Source organism: Notamacropus eugenii, chromosome 4 (genome assembly GCF_028372415.1).
Source record: "Notamacropus eugenii isolate mMacEug1 chromosome 4, mMacEug1.pri_v2, whole genome shotgun sequence".
NCBI classification, from domain to species: Eukaryota; Metazoa; Chordata; class Mammalia; order Diprotodontia; family Macropodidae; genus Notamacropus; species Notamacropus eugenii.
In genome coordinates, this window is record NC_092875.1 from 51,537,852 (window position 1) to 51,554,826 (window position 16,975).

The following is a 16,975-nucleotide window of genomic DNA, read 5'->3' on the forward strand; positions in this document are numbered from 1 at the left end:
TTTTTCCAGTATAAATGAGATGACTTTAATGTCAAATCAAACTTTTCAAAATGACAATTTAATCTGTAGTATAATGCCCTCATACTGCCATCTGACGCAGCAAAAGGTAATATTAAGGTTAAAAATGTTTTAATTTTAAGAATTGTGTTTGTTCTATAGTATTTATGGTACTATAGATTTCATGTGTTACAAAAAGTGAATATTGTCTGAAATCAACATGGTTTTTTAAAGTATTGAGATGGTAGCACAAAAGGTCACAGAATTCTAAGAAGTCACTAGTGACACAAATGTTTTGCATGTTACCAGTTTTATTTTGTGTACTGCATTATATGAGTTATTTCATGGCTACTGCGTTAGGAAAAGTGCCTATTATCAAAATGAACATTCTATTATAAAGAATTGTATGTAGAAAAATATGTTTTCAACAATCTTTAGTGAAAGATTCCAGTTTTTGTTGGTTGCAGGAACCTAACCCTTTATTTTCCACAGGTTCAGTGTATAAGCATTCACATTTTTTACCTTTGCACCATCTTCTAGAAATGTTACCCTTTCCTCCCCCCAAAATATTTGGGGATTGACTGTCTTATGCCTTTGCCATGTGCTAGGCGCTATGCTACTGAAAGAAAGACAAAAGAGCATTCTCTGTCCCCAAGAGCTTACATTGTAATGTGAGAGATGTTTAAGCAAACACACACACACACACACACACGTATACTTCTGTGGTTCTTCTGTATCTCATTACTATCCTGGCCCATTCCTCTCTGGGCTGCCCTCCACTTTGTCTTTTATCCCATTCCTTTATATCCCCCCCCATTCTGTTTTAGCCAATGGGGGAGCAGGGCAAGTTCATTTTCCTTCCCTTTCATATTTCGTTCAGCTGGAGGGTGGGAGTCTGGGAGGATATTTTCGAGAAAGGAAGAAAAGCTGCTTAGTTGTAGAAAAGAGGATGTGATCCCTAAGCAGAACAGAAGGAACCTTTGGAAGGGACAACAGAGATGTGTGACACTGAGGATCCGAAGTCCCCTGAGCTGGCAGGATTGGGTAGGTAGACATAAGGCCAAGGGTGCTAGTGGGTGACCTAGGAGCCAGGGCCCCAGAGGAGGTGGATGGGGTGGTGGGGAGGATTTTCAGGTTCCAGTCCAGAGTACCAGGGTTCTCCTCATGATAGGCAAGGGGGAGTCCAGATGTGGCATGAAAGTTAGAGACTTGAGTGATCAAGACTGTCCCTGGACCAGGGGGACCAGGGACTCATCGGCCCACTGCCTACCTTCAGTACCTCTCATATTGAGAGGGGGTGGAGGGAATGGTGTCTGATCATTTTATTTAGATGAGGATATGCTGATGCCCTCTGGATGGAACCACTTTAACCTCGGAAGCCAAAGAAGTCAGAGCCTGAGGAGCTTTCCAGGTATATAGGGACAGTGAGGAGGGAAGAGAGGCCTGCTGGGGCACAGCAGCCTGGGGCAGGACTAAGAGCAGGACTTTCTAGGCCTCGGAGAGGGGCATAGATGGTAGGGGGCTACAAGCTGGACTCCCAGGGTTCCTCCACAGGAAAGTAATTCAATTCAGTTCAGCTCAAATGCATTCCCCTTTTTCAATTTCTAATGTCCTTCAAAGCTTAGCTCAAATGCCACCTTCATATCTATCTATCTGTCTGTCTGTCTGTCTATCTATCTATTCACAACAATACATACAACTATGTATATATGTGTGTGTATATGTATTATATAATATATACATATGTATATATGTACATATGTACTACATGTGCCCATGTGTACGTGCACATAGATGTACCTATATTAATACATATACACATGTGTATATGAACACACATATGGATACATGTGCAGGTACATATACACATGTATATACACTGGTGGGGGAGGGGGCCAGCTCCTGGTGAGTGGAAGTGTCCTGGGAGACAGGCTAGAGATGAGGGGGATGTCCAAGGTAATAATGATCGTAATTATGACTAGCCCCACCATAGTATTGTAATGTGTGTGGAGCCTTACGTACGTTGCCTGGTTTGATTCTCACAACAACCTAGGGAGGTAGGTGTTAATATTATCCCCATTTTACAGATGAGGAAATGGAATCCAGGGGAGGTAAAGTGACTTGCTCAGGGTTCCATAGCTAACTAATAAGTGTCTGTGGCTAGATTTGAATGGAGGTTAGGTACTCTATCTGCTGGAACATCTAGCTGCTTCTGAGCTACTGGATCTCGAAAGTTCTTTCTAGTTCCAAAATGTGATGAGCCCTATTCTGGATCTGGGTAACATGATGGATAAGCTTAGGGAAGGCTTCCTAAAGGGAGTTGGGTCTGGGGGCCAGGAGGCCTGGGCTTCCCCCAACACTCCATCCTTGCAGCTCCCTGGCTGAGTCGCCTGGGCTTCCTGATGAAGACAGTCTTCTTTGCCCTTTCCTTCATCCTCAGCATTGTTATCTTGTCCAAAGGTAAGGCCCAGGCCCAGGGCTAAGAATGGGCTGGGGAAAGGAGAGGTTCTATCTCTGGTCTGTCATGGGAATCAAGAGATGGGGAAGAGGGAGATAGTTTAATATAATGTGAAGAGCATTGTAACTGGAATAAGAGAATCTGAGTTCTAGCCTCGCTACTGCTATGTACTAGCTGTGTGACCTGGAGCTAGTCTCTTCCATTCTCTGGTTCTCAGTTTCCCTATTTTTATTTTTTTAAATTTTTTTAAATTTAATTTTATTATTTTTTTTAATGTTTTACAATCACTGCCATAAAATCAAGATTTTATCCCCCCCCACACCTACCCCTTGTTACCCCCCTCCCTCCCCATGACAGCATACAATTCTGTATAGGTTCTACATATACTTTCCTATTGAGTACGTTTTCACTATAGTCATGCTATGTAGTCAAACTAAAATAAATGGAAGAAATCAAATAACAAATCAAAACATGATACACAAAACCACACAAACACACTCAAACATGATCTGCTACATTTTGCGAATGACTTCCATATTTCTTTCTCTGAGTGTGGAAGGCATTTTGCCTTAGAAAACCACCATTAGGATTTTTTTTTAATAAGTTCTTGCGTTATTACGAAATTCCAAGTCTACCAGAAAAAACTCTCGCACACTGTGGTTGTTGCTGTGCACAAAGTTCTCCTGGTTCTGCTCCTTTCACTCAGCATCAGGTCATAGAAGTCCTTCCAGGCCTCTCTGAAGTCTTCTTGTTCATCAGTTTCCCTATTTTTAAAATGAGGCAGTTGGATTACATGATCTTGAAGGTAGTTTTATGGACTGTACTAATTTAGGGAGCTGGGCTGCTGGGTATCTGGGACTACTGTGCAAGAGTGGAAGGAGGACTGGGTCCCTGAAGTCAGACTGAGTTGGGGGGCTAGGTCTGAGCCCTATGTCCTGGGTTACTATACTGTAGAGAGGGCAACATCAAAGAGATTATGGGTGAGGTGCCCATCCTGCCATTGGTTCCACAGAAAGGGAAGCTTATTTAAAATTGGGATCTCTTCCTCCCTCCCTTCCTGACTCCCCAGACCTCCACTGGATGGGGACCACTCCTATGGCCCCAGACTCATTTCTTTGCCTTCCAGTCTTCCAGAATCAACGTCAGTATAACTTGGATCATGAAGAAATCCGGAAGAAACTGAACCAGCTCCCTGCCCAGCTGACAAATGATAGAGGTGAGGCCATGGAGGAGGTGAGAAATGGGAGTAAGATACCTGGGGCTAGTGGGAAAAGTATATCATCAGGTGGAGGGCTCAGAGATTTGCCACAGGGAGGGGCACAGGAAAAATACTGGGGTTCTCTTCCTCCTTACCTCCTCAGCTCCCTAGATCTCCATTGGATGGGTACCACTCCTATTGACCCAGACTCATTGCTTTGCCTTCCAGTCTCCCAGAATCAAAGTCAGTATAACTTGGAGTATGAAGCAATCCTGAAGAAACTGAACCAGCTTTCTGCCCAGCTGAAAGATGATGGAGGTGAGGCCAAGAATTGGGGGAATATACCTGGGGTCAGTAGGAAGAGAGTCTCACCAAGTGGAAGGCTCACAGATTTGCTGCAGGGAAGGGCACAGGAAAGATACCGGGGTTCTCTAGGGAAGGGATTCTTGAGGTGTGACTTGGACCACATGGCCCTTGAAATGCCTCACAACTCTGAGTCTCTGGGGATCCAGAGGACAGAGGGGCAGCAGGACAACTCCAAGGAAGGGGAGACTCCAAGGAGCAAGATTCAGTTCAGAGGGGCAGGATATCTAGGCTCTTCAGAGTTCAAAGGTGTTCATCCTCCTGACTTCTCTATTTCTCTCTCCCTAGACCTGAAGGGCAAAGGGCAACTTGAAGTCTCACAGCTCATGGAGCAACTGAATAAAACCCTGAGTAAGGACATACGGGCTCCTGGGGAAGATTGGGGAACTAAAGAGAGCAGGGATAATACTGGTGGATATCTAAAAGGTCTGAGTTCAGTGGTCAGAAGAGGGAGCCAGGACCCTGGGCCCCTTGCCTAGTCCTACTCATTACCCATAGGCAGCCTTTGCCGTCCATGTCCCTGTGACTGGAAGTTCTATAAAGACAGCTGTTACCACTTTTCTGTGAACCGAAAGTCATGGGAAGTAGCCAAAGAGATGTGTGAGGCAGAGGATTCCAACCTGGTTATCATCAACTCTTCTGAGGAGCAGGTGAGTTGTTTTTCCAGGTCCAAATTCCCAGAGCCCAAGATCCCTCCTATCTATGTGACCTTAGCTAAATCATGTTCCTTCCTTGGGCCTCATCTGTTTTCTCACCTGTAAGTTGAGGGGGTTGGATTGGATTGGCTCTAAAATGCCTTTTTTACTCTAGATTTATGTCATATATAAACATAAAAGGGGTTAGATCTTGTTTCTTTCACAAAACTCCAGAAAACAGAGCAAGACCAGATGAAATAGGGATGGAAATTAAGTTGAGGGAAATCATTTTTGGCCAGCTACAAGATAAAACTTGTTCACAATCTGACCTATGTAACCATGAAAGCAGCTGTTTCATGAAAACAGTGAGCTCCTGGGAGCATCCAGAGGGCCTAGGAGACCCCATGTCAGGGATGTTGTATCTTCCATGAGGAGTGAAGGACTAGCTGACCTCTAGGGTCCCTCCCAGCTCTCAGATCCCCCATGTGAATGTACTGGTTGGTAGACTGAAATGAGATTTGGATTTGGGGTCAGAGGACCACCTGGTTCCAGAATCTTTGCTCTGTGTGCTGTGTGACTTGGAGTGAGCCCCCAACTGCTCTGGGCTTCATTGCCTACAGCTACAAAACGACAGGCAGGGGTGAGATGAGCACTAAGATCAATGCTGGTTCTGAATCCTATGAACCTGAGTCTCTTTGCTACTCCCATCCCTCAGAGCTTTTAGACCCAATAGAAGTGAGGCCTCCATTCTGTCCCTTCCTTTCCTCCTCACACTTTTCAGTCTCCATTTCTCAAATCACTGAGCAGAACATTCAATCTCAATCAACACTCAACAATGCTTTTTAAAGCCCTGGTTTGAGCCAGGCATTGTGTTAAGCACTGGTGATAAGGGAAAAGAGAAACAATTTCCTGCCCTCAAGAAGCTTAAATACTAACCAGCTAGAACAGGTACACCAAATAGATGCAGGCTGATTTGAGGAAGGAGGGCCCTACTAGATGGGGCCCTGGGTCAGGCTTCCTGTAGTAGATGGTGCTTGAGCCGAGTTTTGAAGAACACTCAGCACCCCAATGGGATGGAGGCAAGACAGGAGGGCTGTTCAGGCATGGAGACACAGTATGAAGGCACAGACATGACCAGTGGAGTGTTGAGGGCAAAGAATATTGACAAGGTAAGTGTATGGGATTGTAGAGATTGTAGAGGGTTGGACTGGGCAATTAGCTGGAAAGTTTCCTCAGATTTTTTTCTTATTATTTTCCCTTTGTCTCCCTTTCCCCCTTCTGACTGTGACCCTTAGATTATGCCCAATCACTTGTAGCTAAACCTTGACAATTCTCTCCTCCAAGTGGAAGGAGTATAGAAGAAAAGGGACTGTATTTGAAATCAGAGGACCTGGGTTCAAGTCTTTCCTTCCTCTGCTATTCACCTGTTTGGACAAGGTCTTTATGCCCTTTAGATCTCAGTTTCCTTGTGTGTAAGATCATGGTGGGAGGGTGATGCTATAAAATGGATGACTTTGGTCTAGTCATCCCCTAGGATTCTTCAGGAAATTCTGTCCTTCTCTCCTAAAAAATAACCTAAAAGTTTATATTCAAGAGATTAGGAAGGGGCTCACATCCATTCTTCAAAGCCCTGTTGCCAACAAGGGAGTAAAAGCTAGGATGCTGGCCCCTGGGGAGCTCAGAGTTCATTTTAGGAGACAGGGGCTAAGTGGATAAAGGATGTTTAGAAATGAACCTTAATGAGTCTAGAGAGGGCTAGAGGCACCTAGGCCAAAGGAATGAGTAGCCAGGTACAGTTAAGTAGAGAAAGCTGCCGGGAAAGGGTGTTGTGCACCAAGTTTGGAAGTTGCAGAGGGCCAGGAGGGGAAAAGGAATGAGTGTTGTGGGTGGGGAGGCAGGAATGGGGCATCGAGATTGAGACTAGGGAATAAAGAGGTGATGAGCTTTGGCTGAGAATGCTGTTGGATGACAGGCCAAGGAGGAGATTCTCCTTCAAATGATCTCTATAGGAACTAGGGCTGTTTAGCTAGGGAAGGACATGGCTGCTGTCTTCAAATACTAGAAAGTCTGGCAAATGAAAGACAGGTCTGTCAGCCTTGTACCTGATCCCAAAGGCCAAAGCTAGAAGCAACAGGTGGAACTTCGAAGACATAAATTTAGGTTTGATACCATGGAAAAACTCCCTAAGAATGAGTTACTGAAAAGTAGAATGGACTGCCTTGAGAGGTGGTGGGTTCTCCCTCATTGGACATCTTTGAGAAAAGGCTGTTTACCACCTCTGTGACTCTGGATGTTTTCACCTTGCTGGTGAAGGAGTTTTCTCATCTATAAAATGAGGAGGTTGGACAAGACGTCACAAATGACCCTTCTGATGCTCTGTCCATGATTACATGAACATTAGTCCTGATATTTCAGAGCAATTATTTAGGGTTAGGTGAAATGGGATGGTCTCCAAGATCCTTTCCAACTGGGATTCTGTGATTGGTTTGGAGTAAAAGAGAAATCGTGGGAACCAGACAAAAGAAGGAACCTGGGGTGTTTGGTGGGCAGTGCTGGATTTGAAATCAAGGCAGCTGGGTTTGAATTCTGGCTGGGCCACTTGCTACCCTGGTGACTTTGGACAATCACAAGGGGTTGGCCTTGGCCTCCAAGGACCCTTTTAACTCTGAAGCTATGGCCCTTAGGTTATCCTTTCTAGAGAAGGAAATTGAAAACCACTCCAGTTTTTTTTGTCACTTTCACAAATACATAAATCTTTGTTTTATTTAAAAACCAAAACCCCAAATGGAAACAGAAACCACACAGACAAAAAGAGACTGACAAAGCACTCGTGGGGTGTGAAAGGCTCTCTCCCTGACTCTCTCCTCTTCCTGATGCCACCTCCATGATCTATACTGCCCCCCACCCCAGCCATGAGAAGAAGCTGTAAAGTCACATTCAGGACCTGTACTGCAGGTGTACAGTATCTGTACACAGCACAAGTCATTATCATGCTCACCCTAGACACACTTATTTTGGTTAGCTCATGATGTGTGGTAGGTGAGCTCCAAGGAGCCTGAGAATCAGAGTCACAGAACACATGTGTGGGACGTAGCCTCATGGCACCAACAGGAAGTCACACATGGGTGCCAGAAATTAGACTGTCTCCTCAGGAGAAAGTAAATGGTTGTAGTCTGCAGAGATCAGAGCTGAAAAACAGCTTAGAGATGAGCTAGGCCAGTCTTCTCATTTTACATTTGAGGATACCCAGGGCCAGAGAAGAGAAAAGAGTTCCCCAAGATCACAGGTGCAGTAGCTAGAAGAGCTAAGATCTGAAGCCAGGTGCTGTAACTCAGAGAGGCAGGTAGTGCACCTGGAAGGAGCAATGGCTTCAGAGCCCTCTCAGACACATCCTGAGCTCTGTGGTGCTGGCAAAGTCATTTAAACTCTCTCAAATTGGTTCTTTATAAAATGAGGATACTGATAGGATCTGCCTTGTAGGATTACCTACATTGCTTGTATAAATGAGGTAACATGGGAAGTACTTTACAAACCTGAAAGCACTGTATAAACGCTAACTGTTTTTGCTGATGGTGCTGTCTCTCCAATAGTTTGGCACAAGGAAGAATTTTCTTTCAGTGAGTGCCCTCAGATATTAGACTGAGTGGTTAGAAGGCTGGGTCTCTCAGGAGAGAAGAATCCTTTCAGTATAGGGGCAAAGTAATGAAGGAAATGCTTTAATAGTGGCCCAAGCCTGGGAGTGAGGGATAAGACTTCCAACATCCACTGCACTCTCTGCTTCCCAGAAATACCTGAAGCAGAAAACCAGCTCCAACCAGCGGTGGTGGGTGGGACTCAGTGACAAGAAGAAAGAAGGAACCTGGCACTGGGTGGATGGAACGACTCTGACACAGGCGTAAGTCACTGACAGCAGTCCAGAGACCCAGGAGGGAGGGCACAACAGGACAACACCATCCCTTTCCAGCTGATGCCCCAAACTGCAGCATCAGAACTGAGTTCAGGCACCAGAAGCCAATGGCCCCCAGTTTCATTGTTTTGGGAATCAAGGGAAGTCACAACCAAGTCCCCCCGCTCCTTTCTCTTTGACTGTGAGGGTCATGGTTCTCCTTCCAATCAAACCCTTTTCACTCAGTGTCTCCACCATCTTCTTTTCTCTACCGCAATCATTCCCTCCTCAGTCAGTCCCCACTGCAGTCAACATCTTTCCTTACCCCCCCGGTCAGTGCTCAGCCCCCAGAATCAGTGTTTTCCCCAGCCAGTATCTTCCCTCAGCAGTATTTCCTCCTCCCATATCCATCAGCATCTCTCTCCAAGATCAGTGCTCTCCTCCCAAACTTGTTTAGAATCTTGATCCCTCACTGTTCGTTGAGAAGAACATTGACTAACACTAACATTGACTTACTACCTTAGACTTTGTGTAGACCCTGGGCAAGTCATTTTATTTCTCTCAACCTCAACTTGCTTTTCTGTGTAATGTGCGTGTTGCCTGGTCAAGATGAATATGTTCACGTGAATTGTCTAAATGTGGCTCATGGGAAGGCACTGATAGATAATCCTGGAATCTTGCCCACCACTCTTTAAGGGAGATTTAGATTCCAGCCTGGAGAGATACAGGAGAAAGCGCCATGAGGATGGCTTCTTTGTTCTCTGAAAGGAGGTACCAGACTAGAGTTTTATCTCTTTGGCACCTCCATCCCCAATATTGCTGGTTTAGATGCCCAACATGGTTTTTTTTTTAGATTCATAAGCCACAAAGCCACTAGCTTCCTTGGTCACTATCCCTTAAAAGGGGAAGGTGCCCCAAGCTTACACCCATTGGGTTGACTCTTTCCCACCAAATGCTAGTTACACAAATAGCGAATAGTGAGTATTCCCATTTATCTAAGTAGATAACAAAAAGAAATCCGGGTTCTACAGATTTAACTACACCAGAAAATATGCAAGAGCAAAGAAGCTCTTGGATAGGAGTAAGCTGAGATCTCACTCAACCAAGCAAAAGGCTCCAATCTTAGTCAAAGGGAAATTCTTGAAATCTCTAGGGTATCAGGCTGCAAATAAGGGATATATTGATGTGCTGGCATCCCCTGCATATTGACCACTTTCAAAGTATTTTTTCGCTCCTTGAAGTTGATCCTAAAGACAGTCTGGAATCACATGTGTCTCTCCAAACAGTATAGAAAAAGGTCTTGACTCTCTAAAGCCTTAGCATCATTTCTGCCTTTTTCAGTTATGCAGGGTCATGTCATCATTCTCTCCTCCAATTAGAAGAGTCTTATGCAAAGTGCATAAGTCTAAAATCAGGGTTACATCTGTAAAAGAGGATATTTGGATTAGATGAGCTCTGCCTTACAACTCTGGATTTATGATCATAGGATTCTACTGACTTCCTGACCCTTCAGAAGGGAACAATGCCTTGGAAACTCTAAAACTCAGAACTTTGTCATATGGGAAAACCCAGTTGCCCCTTTGGGAGGTAGTGGGGAACTCACATTGGATCCTTGAGGACCTTTAGTCTGGGGATGCCCTGAAACCTTGAAAGAAGCTGTCCTCTCCTTCTTCCTCAAACCTATCTATGAATCCAAATAAGTATTTCTTCAACTCTTCTCTGCTGTTCAGACCTCTATATGCCTGGGAAGTTTGGGGATCTTTGGGGTCCAGACACACTAAACTTCTGGGACTTCCCAGAGAAGGCCTATTTGAGACAGAGGCAGGGGTGGCAGAAAGCAAGAGTGGGAGGGGGAGTAGAGGGACTTCTCCCCAGATTTAGATGGTCTTCTTCCAAGATTATAAGTGTGTGTGTAGATTGTGTATGAGTGAATGTGTGTGTGTGTGTGTGTGTGTGTGTTGTGGTGGTAGGGAGAATCAGAAGGAATGAGTGGAGGGGCTTGGTGCTTCATCTGAGACACAGACCAGTTTTTGTCTAGGCAGAAAGAATGGTGGAGCTGGGGACAAGGGACCAACCACTAGGGCTGAGTATCTGTTCCAGTGTGGGAAAGGGGAGGACTATTCCCTAAAAAGCTAATGTTCACAGCTTTTGGAATGAAGGAGAACCCAACAATGCTGGTGATGAGGATTGCTGTGAGATGATCTCTCAAGGGTGGAATGATGCACCCTGCAGCAAGGAGAACTATTGGATCTGTGAGAAGGAAGCTTCCCCTTGTGCCAACCTCTGAGGAGCTACAGGGATTGGTGGCATGGGAGTTGGTAATGGTGGTTACTGCATCTGGATAGGAAAGAAGAGTAGGTGGGGTTGGGGGCCAGGACTCCTGGATCTGAACTCAAGCTATTCTGCCTTTCCCCACTCTTGTATCTCAGTTTATTCTTTTGTGAATCCTGGCCCTTATCCTTTTGTGAATCCTGGCCAAAGTTCCCTGAGAATCCCCAAATAAACTTTTCCCTTCTACTATCTCCTATACTAATCTCCATGGCTTTGGCTGTCACCTTTATCTAGCTGATTCCCACATTGACATCTCTTGCATGTTTGCTCCCTTAGGTTCTGAACTCTGGGCATCTGTCTGTGTGGGGATGACCATCCATTCCTGCCTGGAGGTTCTGTTTCACTCTAATAAACAACTCCTTCCCCATCTTATGCATATTTTTTGTAAAGATTTCCTGCATGTACAATGTCTGGCACATGATTGGTGCCTAATAAATACTTGTTGATTGATTCATTGTGATGGGGATGACATAGAATGGGAAGAGCATTGGATTTGGAGTCAGGAGCCTATGTTTGAATCCAGGATCTGATAGTAGATGTATGATACTGGGCAACTAACTTCATCTCTATGGGCCTCAGTTTCCTCATGTGTAAAATGGAGATAATAATACTTGCATTATCTACCTTTGCAGTTTGGTTGTAAGGAAAACATTTTCCTGGTGGTTCTCCTTTCTAATCTTTTGAACCTCACAAGGTCTTGGCCTTCTCTAATGGAGTTAGAAGGAATGGTAGAGCCAAAAGCTTAATACGTGGTACTCAGCAAGGGCCACCATGGTATTCTCAACAGCCTTCCCTAACCCAAAGATAATAAAGGAAAGGAAAATATAAAGAAAAACAAACTTCCCATCTCAGAAGGAGTACTTCGTCCCTATAGCAATCCCAGAGCACATACATTCTGGGCTGAGTCAGTCTCTTGGTAGTTTAGGTTCAATAATGGAACAAAAGGTGCTCCTTACAGGTCATTCAACAGTTAACAAAAAGAGATTTACTTAGCCATAGCAAGAAAAGACATTTAATAATCCATCAGCTGATCAGTCAATAAATATTTATTAAGCTTCTATTATGTATCAGACACTGCTAAATCTTGGGGATTAACAAGGAGCCTTTGAATAGTTCACAATCTAATGTACAGGCATTGAGGATTCCTTGAGTTAATTCAGCTGAGTGAAGCTCCCTGGCCCATCCAAATCCACCAGCCAAGCTTCCATGTGATCTTGTAGCCACTTTGTACTTGGATGATAAGGAAGTGATGTCAATAGTCTAAGCCATTGGAACCCTGAACCAACCAAGTCTGGTAGAAGGTCTCAATAGCTTTTTAAGGAAAAACTAGCCCAAACTTCATGGAAGGATGGTTAGGATATTGATTCTACCACAACATGAAACTCCACAGAGATTAAAAACCTGAAACTGACTGGAAGTCACCCCCTTACCTTTCACTCTTAGGTGAAAAACCGGACTATTTGGGGGGCAAAAATTCTTCCATGATTGCCTCAGTGAATAAAGTCACTTTACTGGGATCTGGACAAGAATTTCTAAGTGGGGAATGCCAAAATTTCTCAGTGAGTCCCTGTGCTATAGGCAGTCCTTTTGAGGCCCAGGCAAATTTCCTCTGGGTCTCTATTCCAAAGGGCACCCCAAATTTCTCCTAATGGATCCTTGACATTACAAGGACACTCCTACTAGATTTCCAAACCCATTCAATGAGAAGACAGGTGCAATTTGAGACAATGGAAAATAAGGTCAAACAAGCCTTGAACAAGGATGAGATTCACAAGAAGAAGGATTAACCACTAAGAGCTGATCCCTCAGGATTTTCTAGGCTAGTGGCTAAACCTTACACTATGGCCTTGATCATAAGAACGTCACAGGAAGGCTAACAGTCTGTTTAAATGCAAAAGAATTTATCAACGAGGCACCAGCATTTTAGTGGCACAAAGTCATGTATTAGTGTAAATATGAATACTTATCCAGGATTCAGTAATACGGCAAATTGATATCAGTCATTAAGCATGAAATGAATCAACAAATACGAAAGTTTACAAAAATTATCTCAAAAAGAACTGACTTTTAAAGGAAACACACCAAAAAGAAAAAAATGACTTGTAGAGTGACAGCTTAAAAAAAAGATTAAAAACATGTGACTCTTTTTCTCGGATGGATCCTGAAAACGAGCATATCTAGTAATTAACAACATCCCAGGTGAAGAATCTCTCCAGTGGAATTCTCACAAATGTGAAGGACCTAATTTTCTCCCAGTGAGGCTCTACATGTAGTAATACTCTAGCCTTACTCTTCCAGAGAAAGACTGGTCCCATCTCCCCCTCAGGGTTCTAGGAGGTACCTCTAAGAAAAAGTGCTGTGGTTTTCTCTAATGGTATTGAATAGAGTCCCTGTGCTAACGTATTAGCTGCTAGTAATTAACCAATTAATTACCGATTAGTCAATTAACATCAATGAACTTTATAAAATAATATTTGCTGTGAAGATATAGCAAGAACAGAAGTTACAAATTTGGGACCACCCTCTCCTGTAGATCACCTCATCGTCTAGGAAGAGCCAGCTCAGAGTTAGCATGGTCTCTACATAGCATTCATTCCACCATGTTCATTTCCAAATATGGCAGCACTCCTAGATGAGTCCCCATATGGATGAGTCCACACTTAGCTCATTTGGGGTTGGGTCCCTCAAGATTTTCCATTAGGCCAGGACGCTGGGCTCTGTAGTCACAAAATCTCATATGGACTCCATCAACAAAGGACTATGTCTTCTGAGGACCAGCCCAGCCCACTGGAGTGGCTATATAGTAAACCTTTATATTGGACGACTGTAACTTCCAAAAAGGATTTATTAAGGCATAGAGGTGTTGTAAAACACACTAGTTAAGGAAGTGGCTGCACTGAAGATCCATCATATGACCATCAATTGATTGCAGGGAGTGACTTGGAGGAGAAGGTAGGCCTTACAAGAGGAGCCTCATGATAAAGTCACCCTGAGAACTGGATGTTCCAATTAAAGGTCTGAGAAGGGGGAGAGTGGGAGATGAACTCTAGACGGTTAAATGGAGTGAGAAATTACCCAGCTGATCTGTGACTATGGGAGATCACATACTTGGGGGCACCTAGGGCACTCACAGGAGCAGAAGTAAAAATAGAACAGCAAGGAGACTCCAGATGGAGGTAGACCAGTATTAAGGAGACACTTCTCATTGAAGTACTCAGATTTATGTACTGAATGCTGAATTGTGCCTGTACTGGCCTATGCTGGGGCTCAGGCTGCGCTCTGTAAAGTTTTGTTGAGTTATGACCTGAGGAATGGTAGAGTTCAATTCAATAAACATTGGTAAGGGCAGCAGCGAGGTGGTATGGTAGGTAAGATTGCTGGACTTGAAATCAGGATGACCTGAGTACAGATTCATCTCAAACACATTAGTTGTGAGGCTTCACCTCTCAGTCTCAGATATATCATCTGTAAAATAGGAGCAACAGAACCTGTTTCACAGGGTCATTGGGAGGATCAAATGAGACAAATACATGTGTAGCATTTTTTAAACATTAAACAAAGTGCTATATACATGCAAGCCATTATTTGTTAAGCAACTCCTATGTGCTAGACCCCAGGTTAGGCTTTGAGGATACAGATACAAAATAGTCCCTGCCCTAAAGGAGCTTACATTCTATTGAAGGAATAACATGCATACAGAGAAGTAATAAAATGTGCAAATAAAGAAATTCTGTGGGAGAAGACACTAGCAAGTGTGGATTAAAGTGGGCTTCCTGAAGGAGGAGGCATTTGAACTGAACTTAGAAAGAAGCAAAGGATTTTAAGAGGTGTGGGTGAGAAAAGGGAGCTAGAGGAGAGTATGGTCCCAAGTTTGCAACTTCTGTTTTTGCTACATCTTCACAGAAAATATGACTTTGTAAAAGTTCATTAGGGTTAATTGATTACCTGACAATCAGTTGGTTAATTGCTAGCAGGTGTCATGAGGCTCTGGACAATGAAAGCACAGTCCTACGAGTGTGTTCACAGGACTCTTAGAGATATCTGTTGGACTGGCTTGTGGAAGTATATGAGGCAGAACGGATGGGTCGGGTTCTTCCCTCCAGAGTAAGCATGGGTACTCAATGATTCTGTTCTGTCCACTTCTGTGTGATAAAGAAAAGCTTTTTGGTTGGCTGCTGAGCTAGAATTGAGTATACGTGCAAAGATGCCACATGGTCAGATTGCCTCTTATACAATTTGGTAGTTTGAGTAAATAGGAAGAAATTCTGTAAGCCTTTGGTTGGGGCAGCCCTTACGCCACTTTCATCTCTGTTGTATCTGTTCTTTTCTTCTCTTAGATGAAGGGGTTTCAGAAAGGACAACAATCTTGTGAGCCATCAGAATTCCGAGTCCATACCAGAGTTGCTTACATCCTAGTCCAGTGTCCTTTTGAGTCCTCGAACTCCCTGCTTGACCCACCGTCACAACGTTATAGTTATGGACAAGCTATGTCCAGCATGCAAGGGAACGACTGCATCTACTGGTTTTGCCAAATTTGGAAGTGGAGTGAATGCTTTGTAAAAACCACTTGAGCCCCTTCTCCCCAGGGCCTGAGGGGGCAGAGGCTACAGAATATGTCCCTAGCTCAGTGATGTATTTGTACTATCCTTTTTGCTATAGCTTTACAGTAAAATATTTCTTTCTAAAAGCTAACCAGTTAACGGGTTAAATAATATTGGGACACTAATTACTGATCTTGATATTGCAGGGGGCACACCAGAATGAGAATTTGAGTTAATGGGTTTAGAAAACCATCCCCACTCATTCAAGCATATGAACCCTGAGAGGGAGACGTAGCCAACCTCTGAGAACTCAATTTGTTAGAATGAATGTGAGTTGAGAAAAGGCTCCATATACAGCCTGATGAATATCTGGTCCCTGGATTCAGATGGCTCTGGAGGAGAAGTGAGGCTGGTGACCTGCACAGCCCTCCCTCACTCAAAACAAAGTCAAGTGCAAGTCATGTCATCATTTGTTTGATGGCATGGTCTTTGGCAACGAAGGACAAACACAATACTGGTATGAGGGACAGTCTGTGCAAAGGCACAAAGATCAGTGATGAAATGTCATCCATGGGGAACAGAAAACAGTCTACTTTAGCTAAACTGAAAAGTGCATACAAGAAGGTAAAAAGTATCCCACTAGAAAAGTAGCAAGATTGTGAAGAGTTTTCAGTGACAAAGGAATCAGTATTTTATCCTAGAAGCAAATGGGAGCCACAAAAGTTTCTTGGGTGGAGGAATGACACATTTAGACCTGTGCTTTAGGAATATCAGTGGTAGCTCTGTGGGAGGATAGATTGGAGAAGTAAGAGACTGGAAACAGGAAGACTTTTGTAATAGTGGAGGCAAGTGGTGATGAGGGCATGAACTAGGACACATTGTGATTGGATCGAAAGGAGCAGTTTTTAGAATTGTTGTGAAGATAAAGTCAACAAAAATTGGCAAATGCTTTGACATGGGGCTTCAAAGAGAATGAAGAGTCCAGGATGATACAGAAGCTGAGAACCCGGCTAAGTGGAAGAATGGCAGTGCCCTTTTCAGCAATGAGAAAGGAAGAGAGGTGAATCTGGGGAGAAGATTTTGGGCAAGTTGAGTTTGAGACACTGATAGGAATCCAAGTGATGTCCAGCAGGACTAGAGTTCTGGATACAGATGAGGGTTGGAGATATATACATAATGTGTTTTTACATCCATTTGTGTCTACATATTTGTGTGTGTATATGTATATACACATATAATTGTATACCATGTGCCTGTTTATACACTCATGTATATGTGTCAATATATATCTATGAATATACACATATTATATATGTATATATACACATATATATGTATATACGTCTATATGTCTTCGACATAGAAATTATAGTTGATCCTATGGAAGATGATAAGATCACCAAAACAGAAGGTATGCACAGAGAAGATGACTCAGGACAGAGCTATGGGTTACACCTATTCTTAGGGGGTAAGACATGGATGGTAACTGATTAAGGAAGACAAAGGAGAAGCCAAGTATATTACAAATATATATATATTTTTTTCTGGGATAGTAGAAAAAGGGGC

At 43.6% G+C, this 16,975-nt stretch overlaps 1 protein-coding gene across 5 annotated transcripts; it reads left to right on the plus strand.

Moving 5' to 3' along the window:
- Positions 1-884: 884 nt before the first annotated feature.
- CD209 (CD209 molecule) lies at positions 885-15,497 on the plus strand. Of its 5 annotated transcripts, XM_072600892.1 has the most exons (10): positions 902-1,041; positions 1,328-1,408; positions 2,371-2,457; positions 3,582-3,671; positions 3,882-3,971; positions 4,305-4,367; positions 4,515-4,666; positions 8,437-8,546; positions 10,683-10,855; positions 11,145-11,318. In XM_072600892.1, exons 1-9 carry the CDS (start codon positions 996-998, stop codon positions 10,822-10,824), a joined length of 861 nt encoding a protein of 286 aa, XP_072456993.1. In that variant the 5' UTR covers positions 902-995; the 3' UTR covers positions 10,825-10,855; positions 11,145-11,318. The 5 variants fall into 5 exon arrangements, with proteins under 5 accessions (XP_072456995.1, XP_072456997.1, XP_072456996.1 ...); XM_072600896.1 differs by lacking the exon at positions 10,683-10,855 and having other exon boundaries at positions 899-1,041; XM_072600891.1 differs by having other exon boundaries at positions 10,683-11,318.
- The last annotated feature ends 1,478 nt before the right edge of the window (positions 15,498-16,975 follow it).

Bases quoted from the DNA above. Each gene is read 5' to 3' on its own strand.
- CD209 (XM_072600891.1), top strand. From the start codon at position 996: ATGTGTGACACTGAGGATCCGAAGTCCCCTGAGCTGGCAGGATTGG. The intron at 4,368-4,514 runs GTAAGGACATAC...CATTACCCATAG, and splicing joins GCAACTGAATAAAACCCTGA to GCAGCCTTTGCCGTCCATGT. The intron at 8,547-10,682 runs GTAAGTCACTGA...TAATGTTCACAG, and splicing joins GGAACGACTCTGACACAGGC to CTTTTGGAATGAAGGAGAAC.